General features: G+C 32.5%; 1 protein-coding gene and 1 long non-coding RNA gene across 2 annotated transcripts; one reads left to right on the top strand and one right to left on the bottom strand.

The window, feature by feature from the left end:
- The first annotated feature begins 13429 nt into the window (after nucleotides 1-13429).
- LOC117923759 lies at nucleotides 13430-17221 on the top strand. The gene is made up of 2 exons (XR_004652678.1): nucleotides 13430-13495; nucleotides 13640-17221. It is a non-coding gene; the product is annotated as an uncharacterized LOC117923759 (long non-coding RNA).
- A 5308-nt stretch (nucleotides 17222-22529) lies between these two features.
- LOC117923204 (putative calcium-transporting ATPase 13, plasma membrane-type) lies at nucleotides 22530-22919 on the bottom strand. The gene has a single exon (XM_034841431.1). It carries the CDS (start codon nucleotides 22917-22919, stop codon nucleotides 22530-22532), a length of 390 nt encoding a protein of 129 aa, XP_034697322.1.
- Between the last annotated feature and the right edge of the window lie 1595 nt (nucleotides 22920-24514).

Raw genomic sequence — 24514 nt, 5'->3', positions numbered from 1 at the left:
AAAAGAGTATATATTATTTTTAAAATTATTATTAAAAATGCTTATATAAAAAATAAATATAGAAACACAAGTAACTTAGCACTTAGATCATATTATTTGTGATACCTAAAATATATTTTTTTGTACTTAGATCACCTTTTTTATTCTTAGATCATTTTTTTTTTCTATACATTACATTTTCTGTATTTTAATGCCGAGGTCACATTCTTCATACCCCATTTTCATTTTTTGCACTTAGATTATTATTTTTATACATTTTTTATTATTATTATTTTATTTGTGTAAAACTTCCAAGATTTAGATAAATGAATAAAATATGTGTGTATATATATATTTAACAATATTAAATCTATTATTTTGATCCTAATATGTATTTGTTGTAAAACAAAGTGAAAGGAGAAGGAAAAAGTAAGAAAAAGATAATAGAATGCATGAAGAAAATTAAATATTGATTTTTATTAGAGGTCTCTCATTTTTATAAGGAGTCACAAAGAGATAAACATCATTACGGATGATCATCCACAAGTTTCCACAATACTACAAATTCTCACGTTTTATAACACTCTCTCTTAGATGATCATAAGAATATGGTAACTACCTCATTAAAAACATTGCTAGTAAAATGAGACAAAACCTGGACAAAGGAAAAAATAGTGCAGTATATCCATATTAGTATTCTCCCCCTAATGTAGACATGATTATGATTTTTTCAACATTTCAATTGATAAATCTCTTAATCTTCGCATTCTAATGTCATACCTTAACTTTTTTCAATGGGATTGAAGGTAATGTATTTGTGAATAGATCTGCCAAATTATTGTATGATCAAATCTGTTGAACATCAATCTCACATTTCTCTTGAAGCTCGTGAGTATAGAAAAATTTAGGGGAGATATGATTAGTTCTATCACCTTTTATGAATTCTCCTTTAATTTGTGCAATACAAGTAACATTATCTTCATGTAACTTGGTTGCATTACCTCTGATAGAAGGTAGCCCACTTGTTTCTTGAATATGTTGAATCATTGACCTTAGTCATAGACATTCATGATTTGCTTCATGAATTACACAAATTTCTGAATGATTTGAAGATGTGGCAACCATTGTCTACTTGACTAATCTCCAAGATATTGTTGTACCACCATGAGTAAAGATATATCCTGCTTAAGATCGAGCTTTATGAGGATCTGAAAGATATCCTACATCTGCACACCCAATCAATTATGATTTTGATTCTTTTGAATTATATAAGCTCATGTCACTTGTTCCACGAAGGTATCGCAATATATGTTTAATCTCATTCCAATGCTTTTTAATTGGGATAGAATTGTATCTTGCTAGCAAATTGATAGAGAATGTTATGTCTGGTCTAGTACAATTAGTAAGATATATTAGTGCATTGATTGCACTAAGATATGGTACTTTTGGACCAAACAACTCTTCATTTTCTCCTTTAAGACAAAATGGGTCTTGGTTCACTTTAAGTGAACAAACAACCATGAGGGAATTGACTAGATGTAATTTGTCTATATAAAATCGTTTTAATACTTTCTCTATATATATCGATTGATGGACTAATATGTCATTTGAACAATACTCGATTTGTAGGCTAAGACAATATCTTGTTTTCCCTAAATCTTTCATTTCAAATTCCTTCTTTAAATAATTGGCTATTTTTGTGGGCTCTTCAGGAGTCATTATAAGGTTCAAATCATCCACATATATTGTAATTACTGTAAGCCCGGTTTCCGATTTCTTAATAAAAACATATTAGCAAATTGGATTATTCACATATCATTCTTTTAACAAATACTCACTCAAACAATTATATCACATGCGTTCATATTACTTTAATTTGTATAGAGATCTTTGTAGTTTGATTGAGTACATGTTTCGAGGTTTTGGATTAGTTGTTTTAGGCAATTTGAATCCTTTAGGGATTTTCATTTATATGTCAATATTTATAGACCCATATAAATAAGTTGTAACAACATCCATGAGAAGTATATCTAGTCATTCAGAGACTTTTAAACTTATCAAGTATCGAAATGTGATTGCGTCCATTATAGGGAAATAGGTTTCCTCATAATCTATACCAGGTCTTTGAGAGAAACCTTGAGCAACAAGTTGTGCTTTATATCTTATGATTTCATCATTCTCATTTCACTTTCTCACAAAGACTCATTTATATCTAATAAACTTTATGTTTCTAGGTGTTTGAACTACATGTCCAAATACATCTTTGTAAACCCCTTTTGGTTGACCACCCCGAGAAGTAAAATTTTTCTATTTTTTGGAGAAGTGAGGGACGGCTACCAGCTACATGTTGAGATGCATGGCGAAGCATGTCACCAACTCACCATAGTGGTGGTTGGGATAGAGACTTGCTGAGTAGATGGGGAGCAGGGAGCCAGTAGAAGCTTGCATGAAAAGAAAGAGAAATAGAGAATGAGAGAGGCTTAGCCAGGGAGCAGGAAGACTCATTTCTATCCAATAAAATTTATGTTTCCAGGTGTCTGAACTACATATCCAAATACATCTCTATAGACCCCTTTTGGCTAGTCACACTGAGGAGTAAATTTTTTCTATTTTTTAGAAGAGTGGGGGACGGCTACCAGCTGCATGTTGAGACACATGGTGAAACACGTCACCAACTCACCATGGTGGTGGTTGGGATAGAGACTTGTTAAGTGGATGGGGAGCAGGAAACCGGTAGAAGCTTGCATGAAAATAAAGAGAAATAGAGAATGAGATAGGAGAGGCTTGAGGAAGAGAAGCAAAAAAAAAAAGGAGTGTTGGAAGACATGCAGAGCTTGCTTGAGGGGAGTCTCGCTAGGTGTGTTTGATGTTTCCATTAGCTTCTAGGTTGCTTGTATGTTTGCCATTACTAATTTTTTCTATTTGATTTTATTATTCATACCGATTTCGGATTGAGGTTATTGAGGCTCTGTTATGACTTGCTCTGTTTCATATTGATTGCTTTTCGTTTTGAATCTACTGGTATTTGTTTTTTTTTTTACTACCATAAACCCATTAAATGGTCATGCAATATGGTTCATTCGGACACCCATTTTTTTCTATGCCTGATCTATGTTCATTTTCTCCTCCAAACTCACCTCCCATCTCCATACCCATCACCTTCCCATCTCCATACCCATCACCTTCCCATCCCCATACCCATCACCTTCCCATCCTCTACAACCCACACCTAAGCCCATGCTAACGCCGACACCGGTGACACTATGGAGACTGAAAGCCTTATTCAAGCCATTTTCTCAAAGTTCGACGTTGGCGTCGACTTCTCGGCACTACAAGAAGGTTGCATAGCCGGTATTCTGGCATGGACAAGTCCTCGCGATGCTTACAGGATGTCAACAGTTTCACCTGAGTTCCTGCGGGCGACGGAGTCCGACGCTTTGTGGGAAATGTTTCTACCAGCCAATTATCGAGAAATCATCGGAGTCTTTCACTCAGCTGGATTTCTCCTCTAAGAATGAGTTTTTTTTTTTTTTTTTTTTTTTTTTTCCGACTCTGCAATTCTCTTCTCTTGACCAACAAGAGTAAAAAAAGTTTTTGGTTGAACAAAGAAAGTGGAACAAAGTGTTGCTGACAAGGATAATTATGTGGACTATACTTCTTTGATACAAGAATTAAGTAGAAAAAGACTTAATGAGATGAAATTTTAAATAGTTCTTTTAGGCCTAATATTCAGATAGTTTCAAAACTCATTGATGCTTATAGTAAGATGGGACATTTTGGTGAAGTTGCCAGAATTTTGCATCAGGTAAGTTCAAGGGATTTCAACTTTATGCATGAAGTGTACTGATTGGCTATTTCTTGCTTTGGAAATGGTGGATAGCTTGAAATGATGGAAAATGCATCAAAGGAAATGGTGGAAATGCATTTATTAGATATTATGGCTTTTTTGGTTCTCTGACAGAAATGGAAGTTGCTTATGACCGTCTTAAAAATCTAGAATCCTCATAAAGGAAGAAGGAATTAGGGCAATGCCATTTGCATATATGAAGGAAAAGAAATATTATAGCATTTATTTATTTATTTATTAAAAAAATAAAATAAATTTCATCCTCAAATAATTTTCTAAAATTCCAATCTTCAAAACATTAATTTTCAAATAATATTCAAAATTCAAATTTTTAGAACTTTACTTTTTTTAAAAAAAAAAAAATTAATTCTCAAATTTAATTTTTCAAACTTTAATTTTCAAAACTCCAATTCTCAAATAATTTTCAAAATTCGAACTTCTTTCAAATTTAATTTTTCAAACTTTAATTTTCAAAACTCCAATTCTCAAATAATTTTCAAAATTTCAATTTCTTTCAAATTTAATTTCCAAAATTCCATTTCTTAAATTTAATTTTCAAAACTCCAATTCACAAATAATTTTCAAAATTCCAATTTCTTTCAAATTTAATTTTCTAAACTTTAAATAATTTTCAAAATTCCAATCTATTTCAAATTTAATTTCCAAAACCCCAATTCTTAAATTTAATTTCCAAAACTTCAATTCTCAAATAATTTTTCAAAATTCAAATTTCTTGCAAATTTAATTTCCAAAACTCCAAATCTTAAATTTAATTTTCAAAACTCCAATTCTCAAATAATTTTCAAAATTTCAATTTCTTTCAAATTTAATTTTCAAAACTCCAATTCTTAAATTTAATTTTCCATACTCCAATTCTTAAATATTTTTCAAAATTCCAATTTCTTTCAAATTTAATTTCCAAAACTCCAATTCTTAAATTTAATTTTCCATACTCCAATTCTTAAATATTTTTCAAAATTCCAATTTCTTTCAAATTTAATTTCCAAAACTCCAATTCTTAAATTTAATTTTCAAAACTCCAATTCTTAAATAATTTTCAAAATTCCAATTTCTTTCAAATTTAATTTCTAAAACTCAAATTCTTAAATTTAATTTTTAAAACTCCAAACTCTCAAACAAATTTCAAAATTCCAATTTCTTTCAAATTTAATTTCCAAAATTCCAATTCTTAAATTTAATTTTCAAAACTCCAATTTTCATTTAATTTCCAAAACTCCAATTCTGAAATTTAATTTCCAAAATTCCATTTCTTAAATTTAATTTTCAAAACTCCAATTCTCAAATAATTTTCAAAATTCCAATTTCTTTCAAATTTAATTTCAAAAATTCCAATCCTTAAATTTAACTTTCAAGACTCCAATTTTCAAATAATTTTTTAAAATTTCAATTTTTAAATAATTTTCAAAATTCTAGTTTTCTTCAAATAATTTTAAGTCATCAATTTTTTGTATTTCCTTAAGGTTTAAGGTCATCGAGAATTTTTTTTTTTTAATAAACTCGTTGCATTTTTCTTTCAAGCAAGCATCTTCACAAATTTTCTCTGATTTTAAAATAATTTTCTCGTTTTTCACTTTTTTTAATAAGCATGAAGACAATTTTCATAATTCCAAAATAATAGAATTTGTGGGATTAATTCATGCAAGATCAATTGGCCTTTGGTGGGGGCCTTACATATGAATTTTCTCTTCTGATTGTCAACCGTTATACTTAATGAATATTGTTTGATCTTTGTCTTACTCTTTGATATGCATGTGATAATTTTATACTTGAGCTAACCTTGTTTCCATGATAGTGCACTATTACTTGCTGCTAAAGTACGATCTCACTTTCACTTTGCCTATTTTTACGCATGATTCGTTTTATTATTTGATCATCTTTTTGGTATCCATTGATTTCCTAATTAATTGTCATACTTATCTCACCTTGTTTAGTAGATACTCGTTTTTAGGGACTTAGAGGGGTGTTACGGTCTTTACCGTACCTTCCCAATAAGTAACTTGACCCCCGTACCCGACTTTGGTTTTCCACAAACTATCTTTTCCAAATAAAAAGTCACACTTAGGGTTTTCTTTCTTATTTTGTTTTCCCTTTAAAAAAAATTAAAATAAGTGGCGACTCCAAGTTTTTTTTTCTAAAAATCATAATTTTTCACAAATAAATAAATAAATAACGAGTCACGCCATCGAGTGGGAACGCATCGTGAGAAGATATGGGGTCCACAATCTCGTTTTGCTAACGAGTTTAGCTTTATTTGGATTTCTTCTTTCCATTTTGACCAATCATTCATTTTTTAACATTCATCCACAATTTGTGGTTCTTGATCTTCATCATTTCTCATGATGTCCATAACCACTTGGAATGCAAATATAATGTTTATGATAATGTCACTACGGTTCCTTGTTTCTACCTTGTGACTCATTGAGATCTTTTCAATTTTAGATACCGGTATTTGATCAATTTGTGCCTCTTTAGGGGCTACCTATTTGTCAAGTTGGGTTTCATTATTTGACTCTTTCATATTTGTGAACTCTTCAAAAGTACCAAGTTTTTCATATGTTGTTCATTTTCTTTTTTCTAATAACTAAATCCTTTTAGCCAATAGGTCTACCATGCTTCAGGCGTGTCTTAAATTCACTTGCTATGACATTCTCCAATTGTCATTTAGGGACATCAATATGTGTCGAGGTATTTACAGTCGGTACTTGTGACTTTGTTAGTTTCTTTATATCTATGAAAACATCAAGTAATTGATTTGTAAGTCCTTGTAAATGAATAATCCTTTGAACTTCTAGTTCACACTGCCTTGTACGAGGATCAAGATGAGACAAAGAGGATACATACAATGTAATGTCTCACCATTCTTTTGGAATTGACTTGTCTCCCCCTAATGGTGGGAAAACATTTTCATCAAAATGACAATCTGCAAAGCAAGCAGTAAAAACATCACATGTGAATGATTTAAGATAACGAATAATGGAATGAGAATTAAAACCAACATATACACCAAGTCAATGTTGAGAACCTAACTTGGAACGTTGAGATAGAGTTATGGGAACATAGACAACACAAAAAAAAAATATGTGCCTAAAGCAAGTTGTAAATGTGAGTATTCATGATTAGTTGTAAGACGAAGGCGAATTAAAATGGCAGCATGAAGAATAGCATGCCCCCAAGCAGACAAAGACAATTTTGTTCTCAAGAGTAATGGTTTTGCAATCAGTTGCAAACGCTTAATAAGAGATTAAGCTAACCCATTCTAAGTGTGGTTATGAGCAACATGATATTCAATATCAATACCAACCAACATACAATAATTAAGAAATGTCTGATATGAAAATTCACCAGCATTATCAAAACGAATTGTCTTAATAGGATAATCAAGGAATTGCACTTTGAGTTGAATTATTTGAGCAAGTAAGCTGGCGAAGGCAACATTTCTAATTAAAAGAAGACAAACGTGAGACCAACGAATTGATGCATCAATTAAAACCATAAAATAACGAAAAGGTCCACTAAGTGGATGAATAAGTTCACAAATATCACCTTGAATACATTCTAGAAAGACTAGTGATTCATATTCAACCTTGGTAAATGATGGTCTAACAATTAATTTGTCTTGTGAGTAAGTAACACAATTGTAGTCATTGGGCATCAAAATCTTCTAATTCTTTAAGGGATGCCCAAAAGAACTGTTGATGATTGATCAATTGATTTTTCATCGTTTATTGGATCAAAACAAAATTTATAACCTAATTCAACTGTGCTAAGGTAACTCTTGCCCGATCAAAAAGGTTTTTAGCAAAAGTTACGGTAGTATAGCAGTTTTAGGTGTCATCCACTAAGATAGATTATTCTCAATAATTAAGGCTTAAATAGAAGGAAAAGAAATGATTGTGATCAAGTGAAACTGATTAGACAATTCATCATAAAAGTTGAAAGTAATAATGATTTCAAATTGAGAAGAACAATAAAATGTAAAATAAAAATAAATTAATAAGGAAAAAAAATCTCGAAGTTAGGATTTTTTAGAAAACAATCTCTATGGTGAATAGATGTTGAGACTTATTTTTCATCAAGTTAAATTGAAAATCTAAATTCTCATCTAAACCAATTTTTTATTTAGTTTTAGGTTTAGATCTAATTTCTCTTCAAATTATATTATTTAATCCAAGAGTTCAATTCAAATCATATATTCAATTCATCTTAAATTATCTTCCAATGATTCACACAATGCAACTATTCAATCTCATCAAATCTAGCTTTAAGAATTTAATGAATCTACCTAGTTTGCATTGTAGTAGTCATCCAAGACAATTTGAAGAGAAAAATCCCCAAATTTCAATTAATGAATCAATTGGATCAAATTACCTTTGTAATTTAAGCTCATTTCTCTAATTCACCATGGATCTTGCTTCTATATCCTCATTTCTCCCAGAAAAATGAGATTTAGTCACTCATGCTTGGAGATTTGATCTCACAATGTATATTTGGCTAGTAAGAAAATGAAGGAAAATAGATAATTATATTAAGACAAAGAATATTCTAGAATATTCTACAATTAGAAGTATCCAAAAAGCTTTTTCTTCATGAGAAAATCAAGTTTCTATTTATAGGTTAAGGTCAAGTAAACACTTGGCATCATCTAAGAGGTCTTCCGAAAGCTTTTTCATCAAGCAATCTAGAGTTTAACAACAAAATGGCCATTTCTCACGAGCTCAACCAATTTCGCATGGTTGTGCGAAATCAAGAATTTAGCAACAATAGTTACAGCCTCTTGGACCATTTTGCATGATTATGCAAAATTGTTTCATGATCATGTGAAATCAGCTTGACAATTCTTCTTTGTTTGCAACATAATTCCACCTTCTGGTTCATTTCGTATAGTCATGCAAAATGGAAATACTTGATTTTTAAGTTTTTTTTTTTTTTTTTTTTGTCATTTCTTCAATTTCCTTCTTCTGATTCCACTTCAACTACCTCCAAATCACCTCAAATCCCAGTTCAAACCATTTGCATTACTTTTTTCATCATGCATTTGGATTATCATCAACATTATTTGTTCTCTTCAATTTGATTCATCTCTTTTGTCACCAATTTATCAAAATCATAATTTGATATGACTCCAAAACTTCATAAAACTTGTTAGTAAGTCTTGCAAGGGCAACAACATGCTAATTGAGTGTGTTAGGTATAAACACTACTCAAAAGATGTGAAACTCATGAGAATTATTATCTAAAATATGTTATTTGAGTAGTAATCAATGATACGACGTATCATGGATAATCCTTAGTGACCAAGACGTTCATGCCAAATCATAAAAGTTTTTAAGTCACATAACTTTTGGTTGATAACAACATATGACTCAATGGGTATAATGATTGTTTGATATATAACCCACAAGAATAAAAATGAAGCTTTTCCAAGATGTGTTTTTTTTTTTTTTCTAGAAATAACCGAAATAATAGAAGGTATTCATTGCTACCATTATTCATAGTTTTAATGTGATATCCATTTCAGCAAATATCCTTGAAACTAAGAAGATTTCACTTGGATTTAGTCGAATAAAGAGCATCATTAATGTGGATTTTAGTCCCACTGGGTAAAATAATAATTGTTTTTTCAAAACCTTGAATCAAGTCTACAGACCTGATATTGCGTATGATATATCAAGGTATGAGAGAGATCTATGTATCTTTTTGTGAGAGAGAAGATAAAATAGTTTTTCTATTTTTTTTAAGAGAAAAACGTTTTTCTATTTCTCTGAAAAAAGGAAAATCTTTCTATTTTTTTACTATTCATATTGATAACATGTTGTAAAACAAAGTGAAGAGAAGAAGAAGTAAGAAAGAGAGAATAAAATGCAATTAGAAAATTAAATTGATTTTCATTAAGGGTCCCTCACTTTTAGAGAGTCACAAAGAGATAAACATCATTGCGGATAATCATCCACAAATTTCCATAATACTACAAATTCTCACATTTTATAACAATATTTATATTATAGTTAATTTTTTAAAATACAATAAACTTATATTAAATAATTACGTCATTCACAAATATTTGAAATTAATAATATCTTTAAAAATATTATTAAGGGCATACATGAGATAGACTTTAATTTGCATGTTTATGGCTTTTTTTTTTTCTTTTACATGGAAGTAGAAGCAAGTGGTTACATTTGAGAGAAAAATTATAGGATCAAATGCATATAAAAAAAAAAAAATTGTATTTGGATAATATTATTTATATTGTTAGGTACAAAAACTTCTTAGAATTATTAAATTTATTAATAAATTCAATATAAAATCTCATTTGATTTGACTTTTTTTTTTTTTAATGAAAAGAATATCGAAAAAACCATTGTTTATTTTATTTTATTTTTAAAATTGGTTTTTTAAAAATAACAATCAAACGATCGTATACATTTTTAAAACTAATTTTACTTTTAAATCAAGTGCCTAAATATTATTTAGCAAAAAAAAAAAAAAAAAAAAAATTGTTAAGGATTTTTTTCAATAAAAATAAAAAATTATTTTAAATTTTTTACTATATATATATATATTAAACTATTATTAATTGATTGTAGACCCCCTTTGAAGAGCCAAGGGGTATTTAGTTTTTTTTTATATATATTAGAGGAGTTGGCAGCACCCGAGAAGTGGGGGGGGGGGGGGGGGGGGGGGACGACCCCTCTCCATGCGTGGGACCAGCTGCAAGAGACGTCATGCTGCTGATGAAGGAAGCGATGTTGCTGACTGCTGAAACAGGAAAGTAGGTGATGGCTTGCCCGGGAAGGTAGGAACCGACTGGAGAGAAAAGGAGAAAGAAAAAGAGGTTTTGGGAAGAAAAAAGCTGACGGGGGGATCCCAGGAGAGCAGCTGGGAAAGAAAAATCTTAGGGAGAAGGAGAAGGACTTTTGGGGGCAAAAGGGCATTGGAGAATTTCGGGCAGCAGCTGGGAGCAGGACGGAGCGGAAAAATGGAGGTTTTTTTCTTTTGGGGGAATCCCAGGAGAGCAGCTGGGAAAGAAAAATCTGAGGGAGAAGGAGGAGGACTTTTGGGGGCAAAAGGGCATTAGAGAATTTCGGGCAGCAGCTGGGAGCAGGACGGAGCGGAAAAATGGAGGTTTTTTTCTTTTGGGGGGAAAAAAGAAAATCGGGAAGAAGAGAAAGGACGGGTAGTAGGAGGGGGCAGCTGGGGGATTTGAGGGGAAAGTTGCAGAGAAACGCCATAAAGAGAGAAGGAAGGAAGGCACAGGGGGGGCATTGCTTTATTTTTCCTTTCGTTAGTTTGTGCTCTGTTTTGTTTCGCCACTCCCCTGCTCTTGGCATCTCGTCGCGTTGCATATCAATTTGCATCTCCCTACTTGAGGAAACCGGGCACCAGATGTTCCCTTCTTCAACCTCTCGTCATCTCACTCTGTTTTCAACCTCTAGGTTCTTTCCTTTCTCCACTCCATTTTATTTCCTTCTCAAGTTTTCTCAATTTTGCTAGAGCTTTGCTTTTGTCATGGAGGATGGAAGTCTCGTGGTCTGTGAAAGATCACTCTTTTTTTTAAAATTGGGTTTTTTTTTCTTTTAATTCTATATATATATGTCACTAGCAGCTGGTCAAAGTAGTACAATTATGGACACCATACATGGGCAGCCACCTTTGCACTCAATCCAAAGCATGCCCATTTTCTTTTTCTTTTTTTTATCCTACACGTTTTCATGTTTTAATAATTTAGTTTCTTTCTTAAATAACTTGGAACTTCCTAATAGTCATACTCTCACTCCCAATCTGATATAATTTCCTAAAAATTTCCAATTTCAAAATCTAATTCTTTAAAAAATCTCATCCACCAAATATTTGTTTAAGTTGTAATTCTCAAGTTCATTTTTTTCTAAATTCTACTTTTAAGTAATTCTTCAAAATTTCGATTTTCGAATTTAATTCCTATTTCAAAAATTCTACTATTCACGTCCATTTGGTTAATTATTATTTCCATTAATATTATTATCATTCCATTTATTTATTTTATTCATTCACTTTAAAATTTCATCTATTGACAATTCAAATTTTCCGACTTCGGCATTTAATTTTCAATTTCAAAAATTCAAATATTCACACTTATTCATTTAATCATCATTCTCATTATTATTATCATTCTATTTATTTATTTATTTTAAAATTCTATTTTTAAACATTTTTTCTTAAAATTTCAATTTTCGAACTTAATTTCCAATTTCCAAAATTCTAATTTATTTCAAAATTTAATTCCCAAAATTTCAATTCTTAAATTTAATTCCCAAAATTCCAATTTTCAAATTTAATTCCCAAAGTCCCAATTTTCAAATAAATTCCAAAAATCCAATTTTCACTTGAACAATTTTAATTCTACTCTGATTCTCAAACCTTATGTTTTTCTTGGTTTTACATAAGCAAGAATGATGAATTTTCATAATTCCAAAATAATGAAATTTGTGAGATTAATTCATGCAAGATCAATCGGGTTTTGGTGGGGGCCCCACATACGTGATTTTATGATCGATTGGAGGATTGATTGATTTGATTGCTATATGTGATTGACTTACACTATTCTATGATACACACACGATTATTCTGTGTTTAATTGCTAACATTTGTTTTCACTGAAGTAAATCGGTTCATCACTCAGGTACATTATTTGTCTTTCCTATTCATTCAGTTATTTTTGTTTTGAGTGATATTCATTTGGTATCCATGCTCGACATTATTTCTTAATTATGCACTAACCTCACTTCTTGATAGCATTTCATGGATCACTGCCCAGGTACGCATCCACATCCGCTTTGGTCATTTTCGGTATGCATGTTTAGATTCTCACGTGTGCATGATCACTTTGAGTATTCATTGATTTCCTCGTCAATTGCCATGATTGCTTCATTTTATTAGTAGAGACCCGACTTTAGGGACTTAAAGGGGTGCTACGGTCTGTACCGTACCTTCCCGATAAGTAATCTGACCCCCGAACCCGATCCGATTTTTCGCAAACCGCCTTTTTCAAAATAAGGAGTCACACTTAGGGTTTTTCTTTCTTATTTTGTTTACCCTTTTAAAAATAAAATAAAAATAAATAGCAACTCCAAGTCATTTTCTTAATCAAATAAAATCAATTTTTCAAAAATAAAAATCGAGCTCGCCGTCGAGTGGGAAACGCATGAGCCGAAATGCGGGGTCCACATTGATGCTTGAAGATAATTTTGTATATTAGAAAGTGGTAAGTGTATATTAAATGAAAAATGCTGGGGTTCAAAGAAAATTAGAAAAATATAATAATAATAATAATAATAATAATAATTGTAGATGATTTGATGAAGACTGTTCCAACGCGGTTCAAATAAACTATTCTAAGATTATTTCAAGAAAATGTGGTTCCAAGTTTCAACGTCAAGAGAAGCGTTTCTTTTGGGGAAAGGCGAGACGCGTTCGACGTAGGTTCCACTGACTAAGACTTATGACGCGGTTCCCAAGGACACGGCGTCTCGGTTGGCATGAGCTGTATCATTCGAATATAAACGAGTCGAAAAGCTTGACTTCCTCTGTACATCTGCAATTGACCTTCTTTTTCATCAACAATCGTTCTTGGTTATGTCTCGGGAGGCTCTGCAAAACGATCATGATCAGGTTAGTAGGATCATTTTATTTTCATTTTCATTTTTTTTGTACTACTGTGAATTGTTTCTAGGCTTGGTTCTGCAAAATTGTTTTTATTGATAGAATTTAGATTGGGGAATACCTGTGAAAACTCTCTCTCACACCCATGTGTAGCGTGAAATGGATCCAATACAATGTGTGATGAGATCAGAAGCGAATTTCCCGATACAATCTATGACCCATGAAACCATTCCAATGAGAAGGCATGTGCCCCATTGTGCACAGTTCAGCCTCGCACTGCCCCCAACCCAATGCTCTATCTCAATGAAGGCTGCCTGCAACCCCATAATAACTGCCACAGCCACCCAAAACCAGAGGTTCTTCTTGATGCCCTGGAACATGTTCTTCTTCTCCAGCTTTCTGCAATTGAATAGATTGAAAACCTGGCAGAGAACAAAACTGTTGAACACCAAGGATTTATTGACCTTGGGGCTGATGCCTAGGATGGCCTTCCCCTTGAATTGGATTGTCACTAAAATGGCAACCTGGTATGAGGCTTGAGTGATTTTGTTTCTCCACATGGCCCAGGTTATCAGTTTTCCACCTTGTCCTACTGGTTGCTTACCTATTAGTTTCTCCGCTGGTGGCTCTGTCAACAGAGCCAATCCCCCCGGGATGCCCACAATCACACTCCCGAAGGCGAGTTGAATTGCAGTTATTGGGGCATCCCCCGAATGCCCCATGGTGATGAAGGTTACCAGCAACCCTGCGATGACCATGGTGAGCTCATGCTGCATGTACTTTTGGACGTTTTCATATGCACACCTTCCGTGCCTCATGATGGTCACAAGGACACTAAAATTGCCATCAAAGATGACGATATCAGAAGTCTCTTTGGCCATTTTGGTGCTCCAAGTCCCCATTGTCACCCCTACATCAGCTTGTCTTATGGCTGGAGTCTCATCTGTCCTGGCTCCAATGACAGCTACCGTGTGACCCTTTTGCTTCAAACACTCCACTAAAAGAAGCTTGTCAGAGGGAAGGGCGTTTCCCATGATGGAGATTCGATCTACCCTATCCATCCTCTCTTCCTCGGTGTAATTCCGAAATGCATTACCATCAAGAACCAGAGAATTGGGGTCAGACATACCACACTGAACAGCTATGTCTCGCAGCTCTGAAATGTTGTCACTTGAGACCATCTTGATATTAATCCCAGCATTTCTACAAGCTTGCACAGCTTCTTTTGTCTCTGTCCACTCTGTGTCCCTCAGACTCAATAGTCCTATCAAGATTAAGCTGTTTTCTTCACTTGAGTCATTAATTTCCTTGTAGGCAAATGCCATGGTTTTGAGTTTTTTGGACTGCATCTGCTGGATAAATTTTTCAAAATCCATCCTCTTCTCTCCCATGTCCTTTTTTTTCCCTTCACTGTCATAGTAGGATGAACACTGGGTCAGTATAGTTGTTGCAGGGCCTTTCCAGTGCAAGCACTCAACTGTTTCATTGCCCCGGGTCTTCCTCAGCAACACTTGACTTCCTCCCTCATTGGAGTTCAATTCTTCAGCCCCAACAAAGGTGCAACTCTGCTTTAAAATATCTTGCTTCATGCCTAACCTGGATTTAGCCCAGGAAACAACCTCTTCCTCTTCTAAGCCACAAGGATTCTCTTGGTCCAGAACTAGTGCGTAGATACCATAACACAGAGCATCAATTACATCTGGATGTATGACAGAGTCGCCATTGATATCTTCTCCACCAATCCTGCAGGTTTTCACTTGTACTGTGCTCGTTGTTAGCCCCCCAATTTTGTCAGTGCAGATGGCTGTTGCTGATCCCAAGATTGCACAAGCTGATAATTCCTTAACAAGGGCATTTCCAGACAGTGCTTTCTTATTCCCATATGCGAGTGAAACGATGATAACAAGAGGATATCCTTCTATTACTCCTACTAGCAGCATATTAAGTGAGGTTATCAACATACTTAGCTGCCCTGTTGGTTTCACAATAATCCTCTTGACCGCATCCATCAAGTCCTTGATTGTGGATGGTTTTCCCTTCAACGATGGGAGCCCCGGCTTATCATCTTCATTTTCAAGTGTAAGGCGCAGGAATAGCACTACAATAATGAAGATAGAGATGAGAAGCCCAAAAATTTCTGTCCGAGTGTTCACCTTGTCTAGTTGAGCTTGTAAAGGTGTCTTATTAGGAGCTTGGATTACTTTCCTCATCATCTCACCCCACTCTGTGTTCATGCCAACTGATGTGACAAGCATGCGACCGTTTCCGCTAATCACTTTTGCACCATAAAACATAAATGGGTTTCGGTCATGAATGATGGACTCTGATTGACCATCCAGTTCTAATGCTTCCCCTGGTACAAGTAAACCATCAGCGGGAACAAGATATCCCCTTTTGATACATAGTATGTCACCCAACACTATGTCAGAGGTGGAGGAGAGTTTCTTCTGGGATCCCCCTCTTAAAACTTCGACCACTGTTTCCATCTTTTCTGAGAGCTCGTGTTTTCCTGACGACCTATGTTGGGTTTCACGCCAGAAATCACGAATTGAATGACACACAACGATTATGATGATGGCAACAAGTATAATGAATCCTTCGTACCAACCAGTCTCTAGGCCTTCCTTCTTGATCCCAAAGCCGAGGTACAACGCCATCGACAACAAAAGGAGGAAAATGATGTAGCTGTTGCAAGCTTTTAAGAGGCACTGAAAGAAGGTTGGTGATGGCTCTGTTTTTGAGATTGGGCTGGCTAAGCGTCGAAGATGAAGATCCTGCTCGTCACCTGGGATCATCCCCTTCTCTAAGTCGGTGTGAAGAGCCTCTGCAATCCCTGGGACACCGCCAAACTTCATTAGGGAATCCAAATCCTTGTTCTTTACAATTGTGGCAATGTTGGCATGTTGGAGATTTGCATTAGTGCTACTGCGGACATCACCCGCATCAGACGGGATATCTAGAGAGACTTGAGGTGATGGAGGCAAGATTCCCACAGTCCCATTTGGCTCTGAGTCCTGCAAAATGGTAAGCAGCACATTATAAAGGAATAGGGTGGTAGAGGGTTGGCGGTGTTCGTTCCATGTGGGGTTGAGTTAAGGGAGCTTTTAAAGTCTGCTCAGTTTCAATTCAATCCATTGGACAATCCTTCTAAAATTGTTTTTATGTTGTGCACCAATAACCAAACAGCCCAACCCTTCTCTCTCGCAGAACTAACCACACCCACAGTGAACACCTAAACACAGCATAACAAAACAATTGTCTAGAGCCACTCAAAATTTAACCTGGCACTTCCGGCACCATTTTTGTTTGGGAGCAAGAAGAATGAGATGAACATGTCCAATGACAGCTTGGAGAAGGGGCAGTGCAAGGGTGGCAGCGACAGTGAAGAGGAGCGGCAGCAGCCGCTGGTGATGACTGATGAGAGACAACTACTATGGCTGTGAGGTGAATGCCTTTTTTCACCTATGAGTTGTCCTTAAATTGTTTTCAGGAAGGGATGATCATTAGACCGGTGGAACCGTAGTATATAAAATCATAAATATATTATTGAAATTTAAAATAATTATAAAAATAAAATAAAACTCTATATCTAGGTCACTTCTTATACCTTAGCACCAAGATTATATTATTTGTGTTACCTAAGACATTTTTTTTGTTATTAGATTGCATTTTTCTATACATTAGTACCCATGTTACATTTTTCGTATTTAAATTACTTTTTTTTTTTAATCTTAATATCTATGTCACATTCGTAGTTCCCTATTTTCATTTTCTGCACTTGGATTATTATTTTTATTTATTTTTTATTTTTTTACTTTTATTTTATTTGTGTAAAATTTCTAAGATTTAGATATAGGATTTTTTTTTTTTTTTTGTATTATTAATGGATAAAAATATAACATACAATAATCAAATATTCTTCTTATAAAAATAGAAAAATGATCTTGAGATGAAAACTCACTTCTTATAACTTTGTAAAATAAATAACTCAAATTCTTAACCAATAGTATTTATTTAATAATATTAAATGCAAAATCAACCTCAATTATTTTAGTCTTAATATGTTATTTATATTATAATTAAAATTTTAAAATATTATAAACTTATATTAAATAATTACATAATTAAAAAATATTTGAAATTTACAATTTATTTAAAAATATTATTAAGGGTATAGTTTATGAATGTGTGTGTGTGTAGAAGCAGTAAGAGCAAGTGGATCTATCTATTGGAGCAAAAAATTATAGCTTCAAATGTCATATCAAAATTTTATATTATTATAAGTCTTTTAATTTTAAGAATTTTAGAAGATTTGTGTTAGGATAATATTCTTCTAGTAATTTATATTTATATCAATCCTTTTACACTAATCTTTTTACTGAAAACCCTAACAAAAAACAATGCTAAAAGGCCCAACAAAAGCATTACAAACTCTAACAAAAAAAAATAAATAAATGCAGAAAATCTCACCTAAAAATAGCTTTAAAAATCCCAGACAAAAACAATAGCAAAAATTTCCGACAAAAAACTCAAAGAAAAAATAATTACAAAAAAAAACCCTAAGAAAAATAACTAAAAATATATACAACAAAAACCTCAACTAAAAATGAAGAGAAAGATGAAAAATATGATCATCCTTAATAAGGAAAAAAAAAAAAGAAGAGATATAAGAATTGTGGTAGATCTTTATCCTTGAGAGACTTGGAGAGTTAACTATATATCAAAAATAGGAAGGAAATGAATTAGGAATAAGAGGAAAATGACATTTGTGTGGAAACAAAAAAAGGGTAAAAATCTTCAAAATTGGTCATTTGTTTTAAGGGAAAAGTGGATAATAATTTAAATTTTGAAAAAATATATAGAAAAAAAATTCAAATTTTATATATTAGTTTTATCTTCATCCATTTAAAAATGTTTTAAATACATGTATTTTTTCATAATTCAGATAATTATTTCCTGAAAATGACTGAAGTAAACACAAAGATGCTTAATTATAAAAAAAACTTATCTTCCTTTTAGTTCTGTTTTTTGTAACTCTTTAGAATGTTTTTCTTTCCTCAAACTAACCTCCTTAGAAATATGGAACAATAATAAAATAAAAAATTTTAAAAATAAAAATATAATTAAAACTAAAATATTTAAAAATTAAATATAATTAAAACAAAAAAAAATTTAAATATTGAATCCTATTGAATATCTATATTTTTAATAAAGTGAAAGTCAAAATTTTATTTTTATATTTTTAGCTCTTTAACTTTTTAAAAAAAAAAAATATTTTATTGTTGATGTCAACTAATAAAAATTTATTTAATTTTATTAAAAAATTATAGGAAGATGAAAAGATAAAATATAAAATTATTATTAATTAGAATATAAGAAAAGATTTTATTTATCACTTAAAAATCCTACATAATTTTTTCACAATAATTGTTATGGTACCCTTTATCATATAATAAAAATTTATGATATGTTTATTTGTAAGATGCTTTTATTAACTTAAAGTGATAAATTATTTTTTTTTAATAATTTTAGTTAATATTATTTGTGAAAGGGTTATTTTAGAAAATAATTATCTAAATTATGAAAATATATATATTTTAAATTGATAAAGATAAAATTGATTTATAAAATTTGAGTTTTTTTATATATATTATAAATTAATGAGGCAAAACCAATTTTTTTTTTTTTTTTTAAGAATGATTAAAGGAGCTCAAATTTTAATTTCAAGAGTATTTTAAATCTTTTAATCAAATGTTTCTTTCATTTTTTAGTAAATTAATAAGAGTAAAAATAATTCAAAATGGGAAATTTCTTTTCTGTTTCAACCAAATATCTCATTCAAAAAATAAATATACAACGTAGAATGAAAAAAAGGAAAAAAGAAAAAAAAAATAGAACAAGATTGGCTATCGTGGTTGTAAAGAACAAAAAAGGTAAAAATAATAATAATAATAATTTTTTTTAAGTATGATTAAAGGAGTTCAATTTTGATTTTATTTATCACTTAAAGATCCTATATAATTTTTTCACAATGATTGGTAAGGTACCCCTAATAAAAATTTATGATATATTTATTTGTAAGATGCTTTTATTAACTTAAAAGGATAAATTATTTTTTTAATAATTTTAATTAATATTATTATGTTAAAGCTTATTTTAGAAAATAATTATATAAATATAAATAAATAATTATATATATATATATATATATATATATAACTGATTTATAAAATTTGGATTTTTTTTTATATATTTTAAAATTAATGAGGTAAAACCCACTTTTTTTTTTTTTTTAAGAATGATTAAAGGAGCTCAATTTTTAATTTCAAGAGTATTTTAAATCTTTTAATCAAATATTTTTTTTTTCAGTAAATAAATAAGAGTAAAAATAATTCAAAATGGGAATTTTATTTTATTTTTTGTTTCAACCAAGTATCTCATTCAAAAAAATAAATATACAAGGTAGAATGAAAAAAAAAAAAAAAAAGAATGATGTCATCGAGAACAAAAAGTTAAAAAAAAAAAAAAATCAATTTTTTTAAGAATGATTAAAGGAGCTCAATTTTTAATTTGAAGAGTATTTTAAATATTTTAATCAAATATTTCTTTCATTTTTTAGTAAATAAATAAGAGTAAAAACAATTCAAAATGTGAATTTTTTTTTGTGTTTCAATCAAATATCTCATTCAAAAAATAAATATATAAGGTAGAATAAAAAATAAAAAAGAGATGTCAATGTAAAGAACAAAAAAGTCAAAAAAATTCTTCTTCTTTTTTAAAGAATGATTAAAGGAGCTCAATTTTAAATTTCAAGAGTATTTTAAATCTTTTAATAAAATATTTCTTTCATTTTTCAGTAAATAATTAAGAGTAAAAATAATTTTAAATGGCAAAATATTTTTTGTGTTTCAACCAAAACCTCATTCAAAAAATAAATAAACAAGGTAGAATTAAATAAAATAAAAAAAATAATTAAAAAAAAAAAACAAGATTCGCTATTGTCAATGTAAAGAACAAAAAAGTCAATTTTTAAAAAAAAAAATGATTAAAGGAGTTCAATTTTTAATTTCAACAATATTTTAAACCTTTTAATTAAATATTTCTTTCATTTTTTAGTAAATAAATAAGAGTCAAAATAATTCAAAATGGGAAATTTTTTTTGTGTTTCAACGGAATATCTCATTCAAAAAATAAATATACAAGTAGAATGAAAAAATTATAAATAAAAAAAAAAAAAAAAAAACGAGATTCGCTATCGTCCATGCCCACACAAAAAAGTCAAAAAGTCAATAATAATAATAATAATAATAATAATAACAATAAGGGAAGAAGAAGGAGGAGGAGGAAAGTGTTTCACCGGAGAAACAGTCACCAGTTAAAAAAGAATGGTCGAACCGTAGCGGCGATTCAAAAACAGGAACTTCACGAAGACATGACTGATGAACGGTTGAACCGATTGGTAGTAATTATATTGTGCTACTGAAATGAGGAACTTACTTCATAATCGTCTCCATCAGAGCTGCGGACGGGGGCGTAAGATGAAGCTGAAGAGATATCAGCCAGAGAAATGGACCTCCTTGGATCACTTAATATTGAAATGAAAATCTGATGTGCCTGTAGCTTCAAGAAAATACTGCGCCATCGATTCCTGCAAGGGTTATCAGCTGCGGTTGAGGGTGAAATTTGTGCCTCCAGGTCCTCATCACCATCGGAGACGCAACTTTTGCTTGACATCTGGGTTGTCGGCGAGAGGAAGAGCTTAAGCATCATCATAGTGTTTGCACTGGCAGTAAAATTCAAAAGAAAACCGGCAGATATGGTGTTAATGATAGTACTGTATAGGATCTGATTACCTTAAGTCTTTATACTGATGAAGCGGTAGCTGCCCGGTGTTGGTGGCTGAGTTTGATGCTGATTAGCCTGAAGAACTCCGGAGAAATGGATGAATGTAGAGGAGGTACGGTCGAGCTATATATAGAGGAAGCCACTTGTTCGACATATGGTACCAAGAAAGGCCGGAGAGACGCGTTGCAGCGTAGTTTAGAAGGCAACACAGCTCTGCCTCTGCCTCAACAATTGGTCCACATGGCTCATGTCCCCATTCGTAACCATGGGTGCTCGGGGAACGCGGTTGTGATAACGCGGCGGTTTCCCATTTCCTGGAACCTCACCAAGGTGGAAAATAAGGGTGAACCTTCTTCCCATGTTCCAAGTATTTCACCATTTGCCGAATACATATTCTTTCTTGGTCATTCGATTTCTCCAACATTACTTAAAAGCCAGGCCCAAACACAAACTATATTATGTGTGTTGTATCCCGATTCCTCCATTCTCTTGGTACAACAAATAATATAGTTTCTGCTGAGTGATATTTCTCCCACTTCTGGCAGAGCAGAGCAAAGTGCTCTGCAATTAATTAAAAGATTCTCAGTTGCCATAGACAGAGCGGTTGTGGGCGGATAATCAAGCCCAACCATCAATCTGGAAAAATTTTCCATTGATTCTATCGGAGGATAATGTGCATTATGGGTCCAAATTCTATGGTTTTTAACTGTGAAACAAAAGTGATCATGCAACATATTAGTATATGGTATAGCTAAGATTAAATGTAGGTATATATAGTTTTAACCAAAATAAATGGTGGGATGACTCTAAAAATAATAATATTATTATTATTATTGATGGACTATGAACCAAAAGGGTCAAATTGGTGTCGTTTTGTATTTGAACAGTGCGTTTAGAGATAACAAACCCGCGTGGGATCCATCTGGTCTATCCCTATTCCACGTGTGGAATATATAGACTAGTACAAGCAGCTTGACTTGCAGATTTCTCGGCAACTACAACTCCCAAGTTCCACCCCCTAACTGCTTCATCAATATTCAATTGAATTATTGCTCTGTTTAGAAGCCATTTAGAATTGGCTTTAGCTCTGAAAATTACTCATTATGATTGATTGCATTTGGGCTACAGAGTACAGACACACACAACAGCACAACTGCTAGCCTTGCAGCCGCTGTGTGCGGTGCGGACTGGGTCCAATCTAGTCTGTGATGAAACCTGATGCCCACTTGGTAGCCCAATCTATGACCCATGAAGCCATCCCAATGAGAAAGCATATGCCCCACTGCCCGCCATTCAACCTCTCACTGCCACCAACGATGTGTTCAATCTCAATAAACACGGCCTGAAACACCAAAATAGCTCCCACAGCAACACAAAACCAGCAGTTCCGATGGATGCCTTTGAACACGTTCTTCTTCTCCAGCTTTCTGCAATTGAATAGATTGAAAACTTGACAGAGAACATAACTGTTGAACACCAAGGATTTAGCCACCTCCAGATTGGTGCCCAGGATAGCTGCTCCGTTGCATTGAATGCTTACTAAAATGCCAACCTGATATGATGCCTGGGCGATAATGTTTCTCCACATGGCCTTGGTTATCAGTGTTCCACTATGTCCTACTGGCTGCTTGCGCATTAGTTTCTTCGCTGGTGGCTCTCTTAACAGAGCAATTCCCCCGGGTATTGCCACAATCAGAGTCTCCATATGATGAAGTAGTGATGAAGCAAATCGAGAGCCCTACAATAGTCATGGTGAGCTCCAGTTGGGTGTACTTCTGAACATTCTCATAAGCACATCTTCCATGCTTCATGATGGTGACCAAGAAACTGAAGTTTCGATCCAAGACGTCTATGTCAGAAGTCTCTCTGGCAATTTTGGTGCTCCAAGTCCCTAGCGTGACCCCTACATCAGCTGCTTTTAGGGATGGAGTCTCATGTGTTCGCCCTCCAACCACTGCTACTAGGTGGCCTTTTTGCTTCATACACTCCATTAAAAGGAGCCAATCAGAAGGGAGGGCGTTTCCCATGATCAAGATTTGTTCTGCCTTATCCATCCTCTCCTGGTCGGAGCAGTCACGAAAATCTTTACCTTCAAGCACTAGAGCATTAGTTACATGTAAACCAAACTTCTGAGCAGTGGCTTCCAGCACTGAGACGTTGTCTGCTAAGACCAGCTTGATGTTAACCCCGGCATTTCTACAAGCTTTCAGAACTTCCGCTGTGTCTCCAACACACGTCCCTGAGACCCAGTAGTGCTATCAAGATTAAGTTCTTGGGTTCAACTCTTTGACCATCACTCTTCTTGTAAGCAAATGCAATGGTTTTGAGGTGTTTGGACTGCATCTGCTCAATAACTTGTTCAAAATCCTTCCTTTTATTTTCATCCATGTCATGCCCCATATTCTAGACAACCTAGAATTCAACTCATAACCTCAAGTCAAATGTTTGATTAGGGATATGCCTATTAAGCTAGCAATCAGTTCCTATAACTTTCTTTTTTTTTTTTTTCAACAAAACAACATCAACCCCAAATAAATTTACTAAGCTAAGACTTAGTATATTATAGTATTTTACTTTATTTTATTTATCTCTAAAACCGGTATAATAAATCCACCTATCCTTTTTTCATATAAGGTGATAACCCAAATAGTTACAATAATCTTTAAATTAAAAGAATATTTTCAAAAATGTTTTACAAACTAATAAAATATAATTAAGTTATAAAAGTTCATATAACTCAAATGAGTACATTTCAAAAAAGTACTATAAATGAAAAACAACTAATATTATGGTTCTTTTACTTTTCAGGGCTTTCTGAAACACTTTTTGATCTTCTTATAGTTCCTTAGAAATTATACCTGCATCTAAAAATTTTAGAAAATAAAGAAGTGGGCATTTCCACATTACTTAAGGGTGTTTTACATCCTAAATGGGTTAGAAATTCTAAGTCAATAAAACACAATCGTATGTTAAAATATAACATTACATCTATATTAAATACATTAAATGAACCACAACTATACACATTTAAACCAATCAAAATTATCATTTCTCTTATTCAATCATATGCCTAGAATATCAACAAATCTAAATTCACAAAATAAACAAGTTATTTTAGTCTCGAATAATATATTCAAACATTCAATTGATAAATAATATTAATCTTTCTTCCAAATGAAATAT

The sequence above is a fragment of the Vitis riparia genome, chromosome 10, assembly GCF_004353265.1.
Source record: "Vitis riparia cultivar Riparia Gloire de Montpellier isolate 1030 chromosome 10, EGFV_Vit.rip_1.0, whole genome shotgun sequence".
Taxonomy (NCBI): Eukaryota; Viridiplantae; Streptophyta; class Magnoliopsida; order Vitales; family Vitaceae; genus Vitis; species Vitis riparia.
Note: the sequence above shows the minus strand (reverse complement) of the source record. Positions and strands in the feature narration are given on the sequence as shown.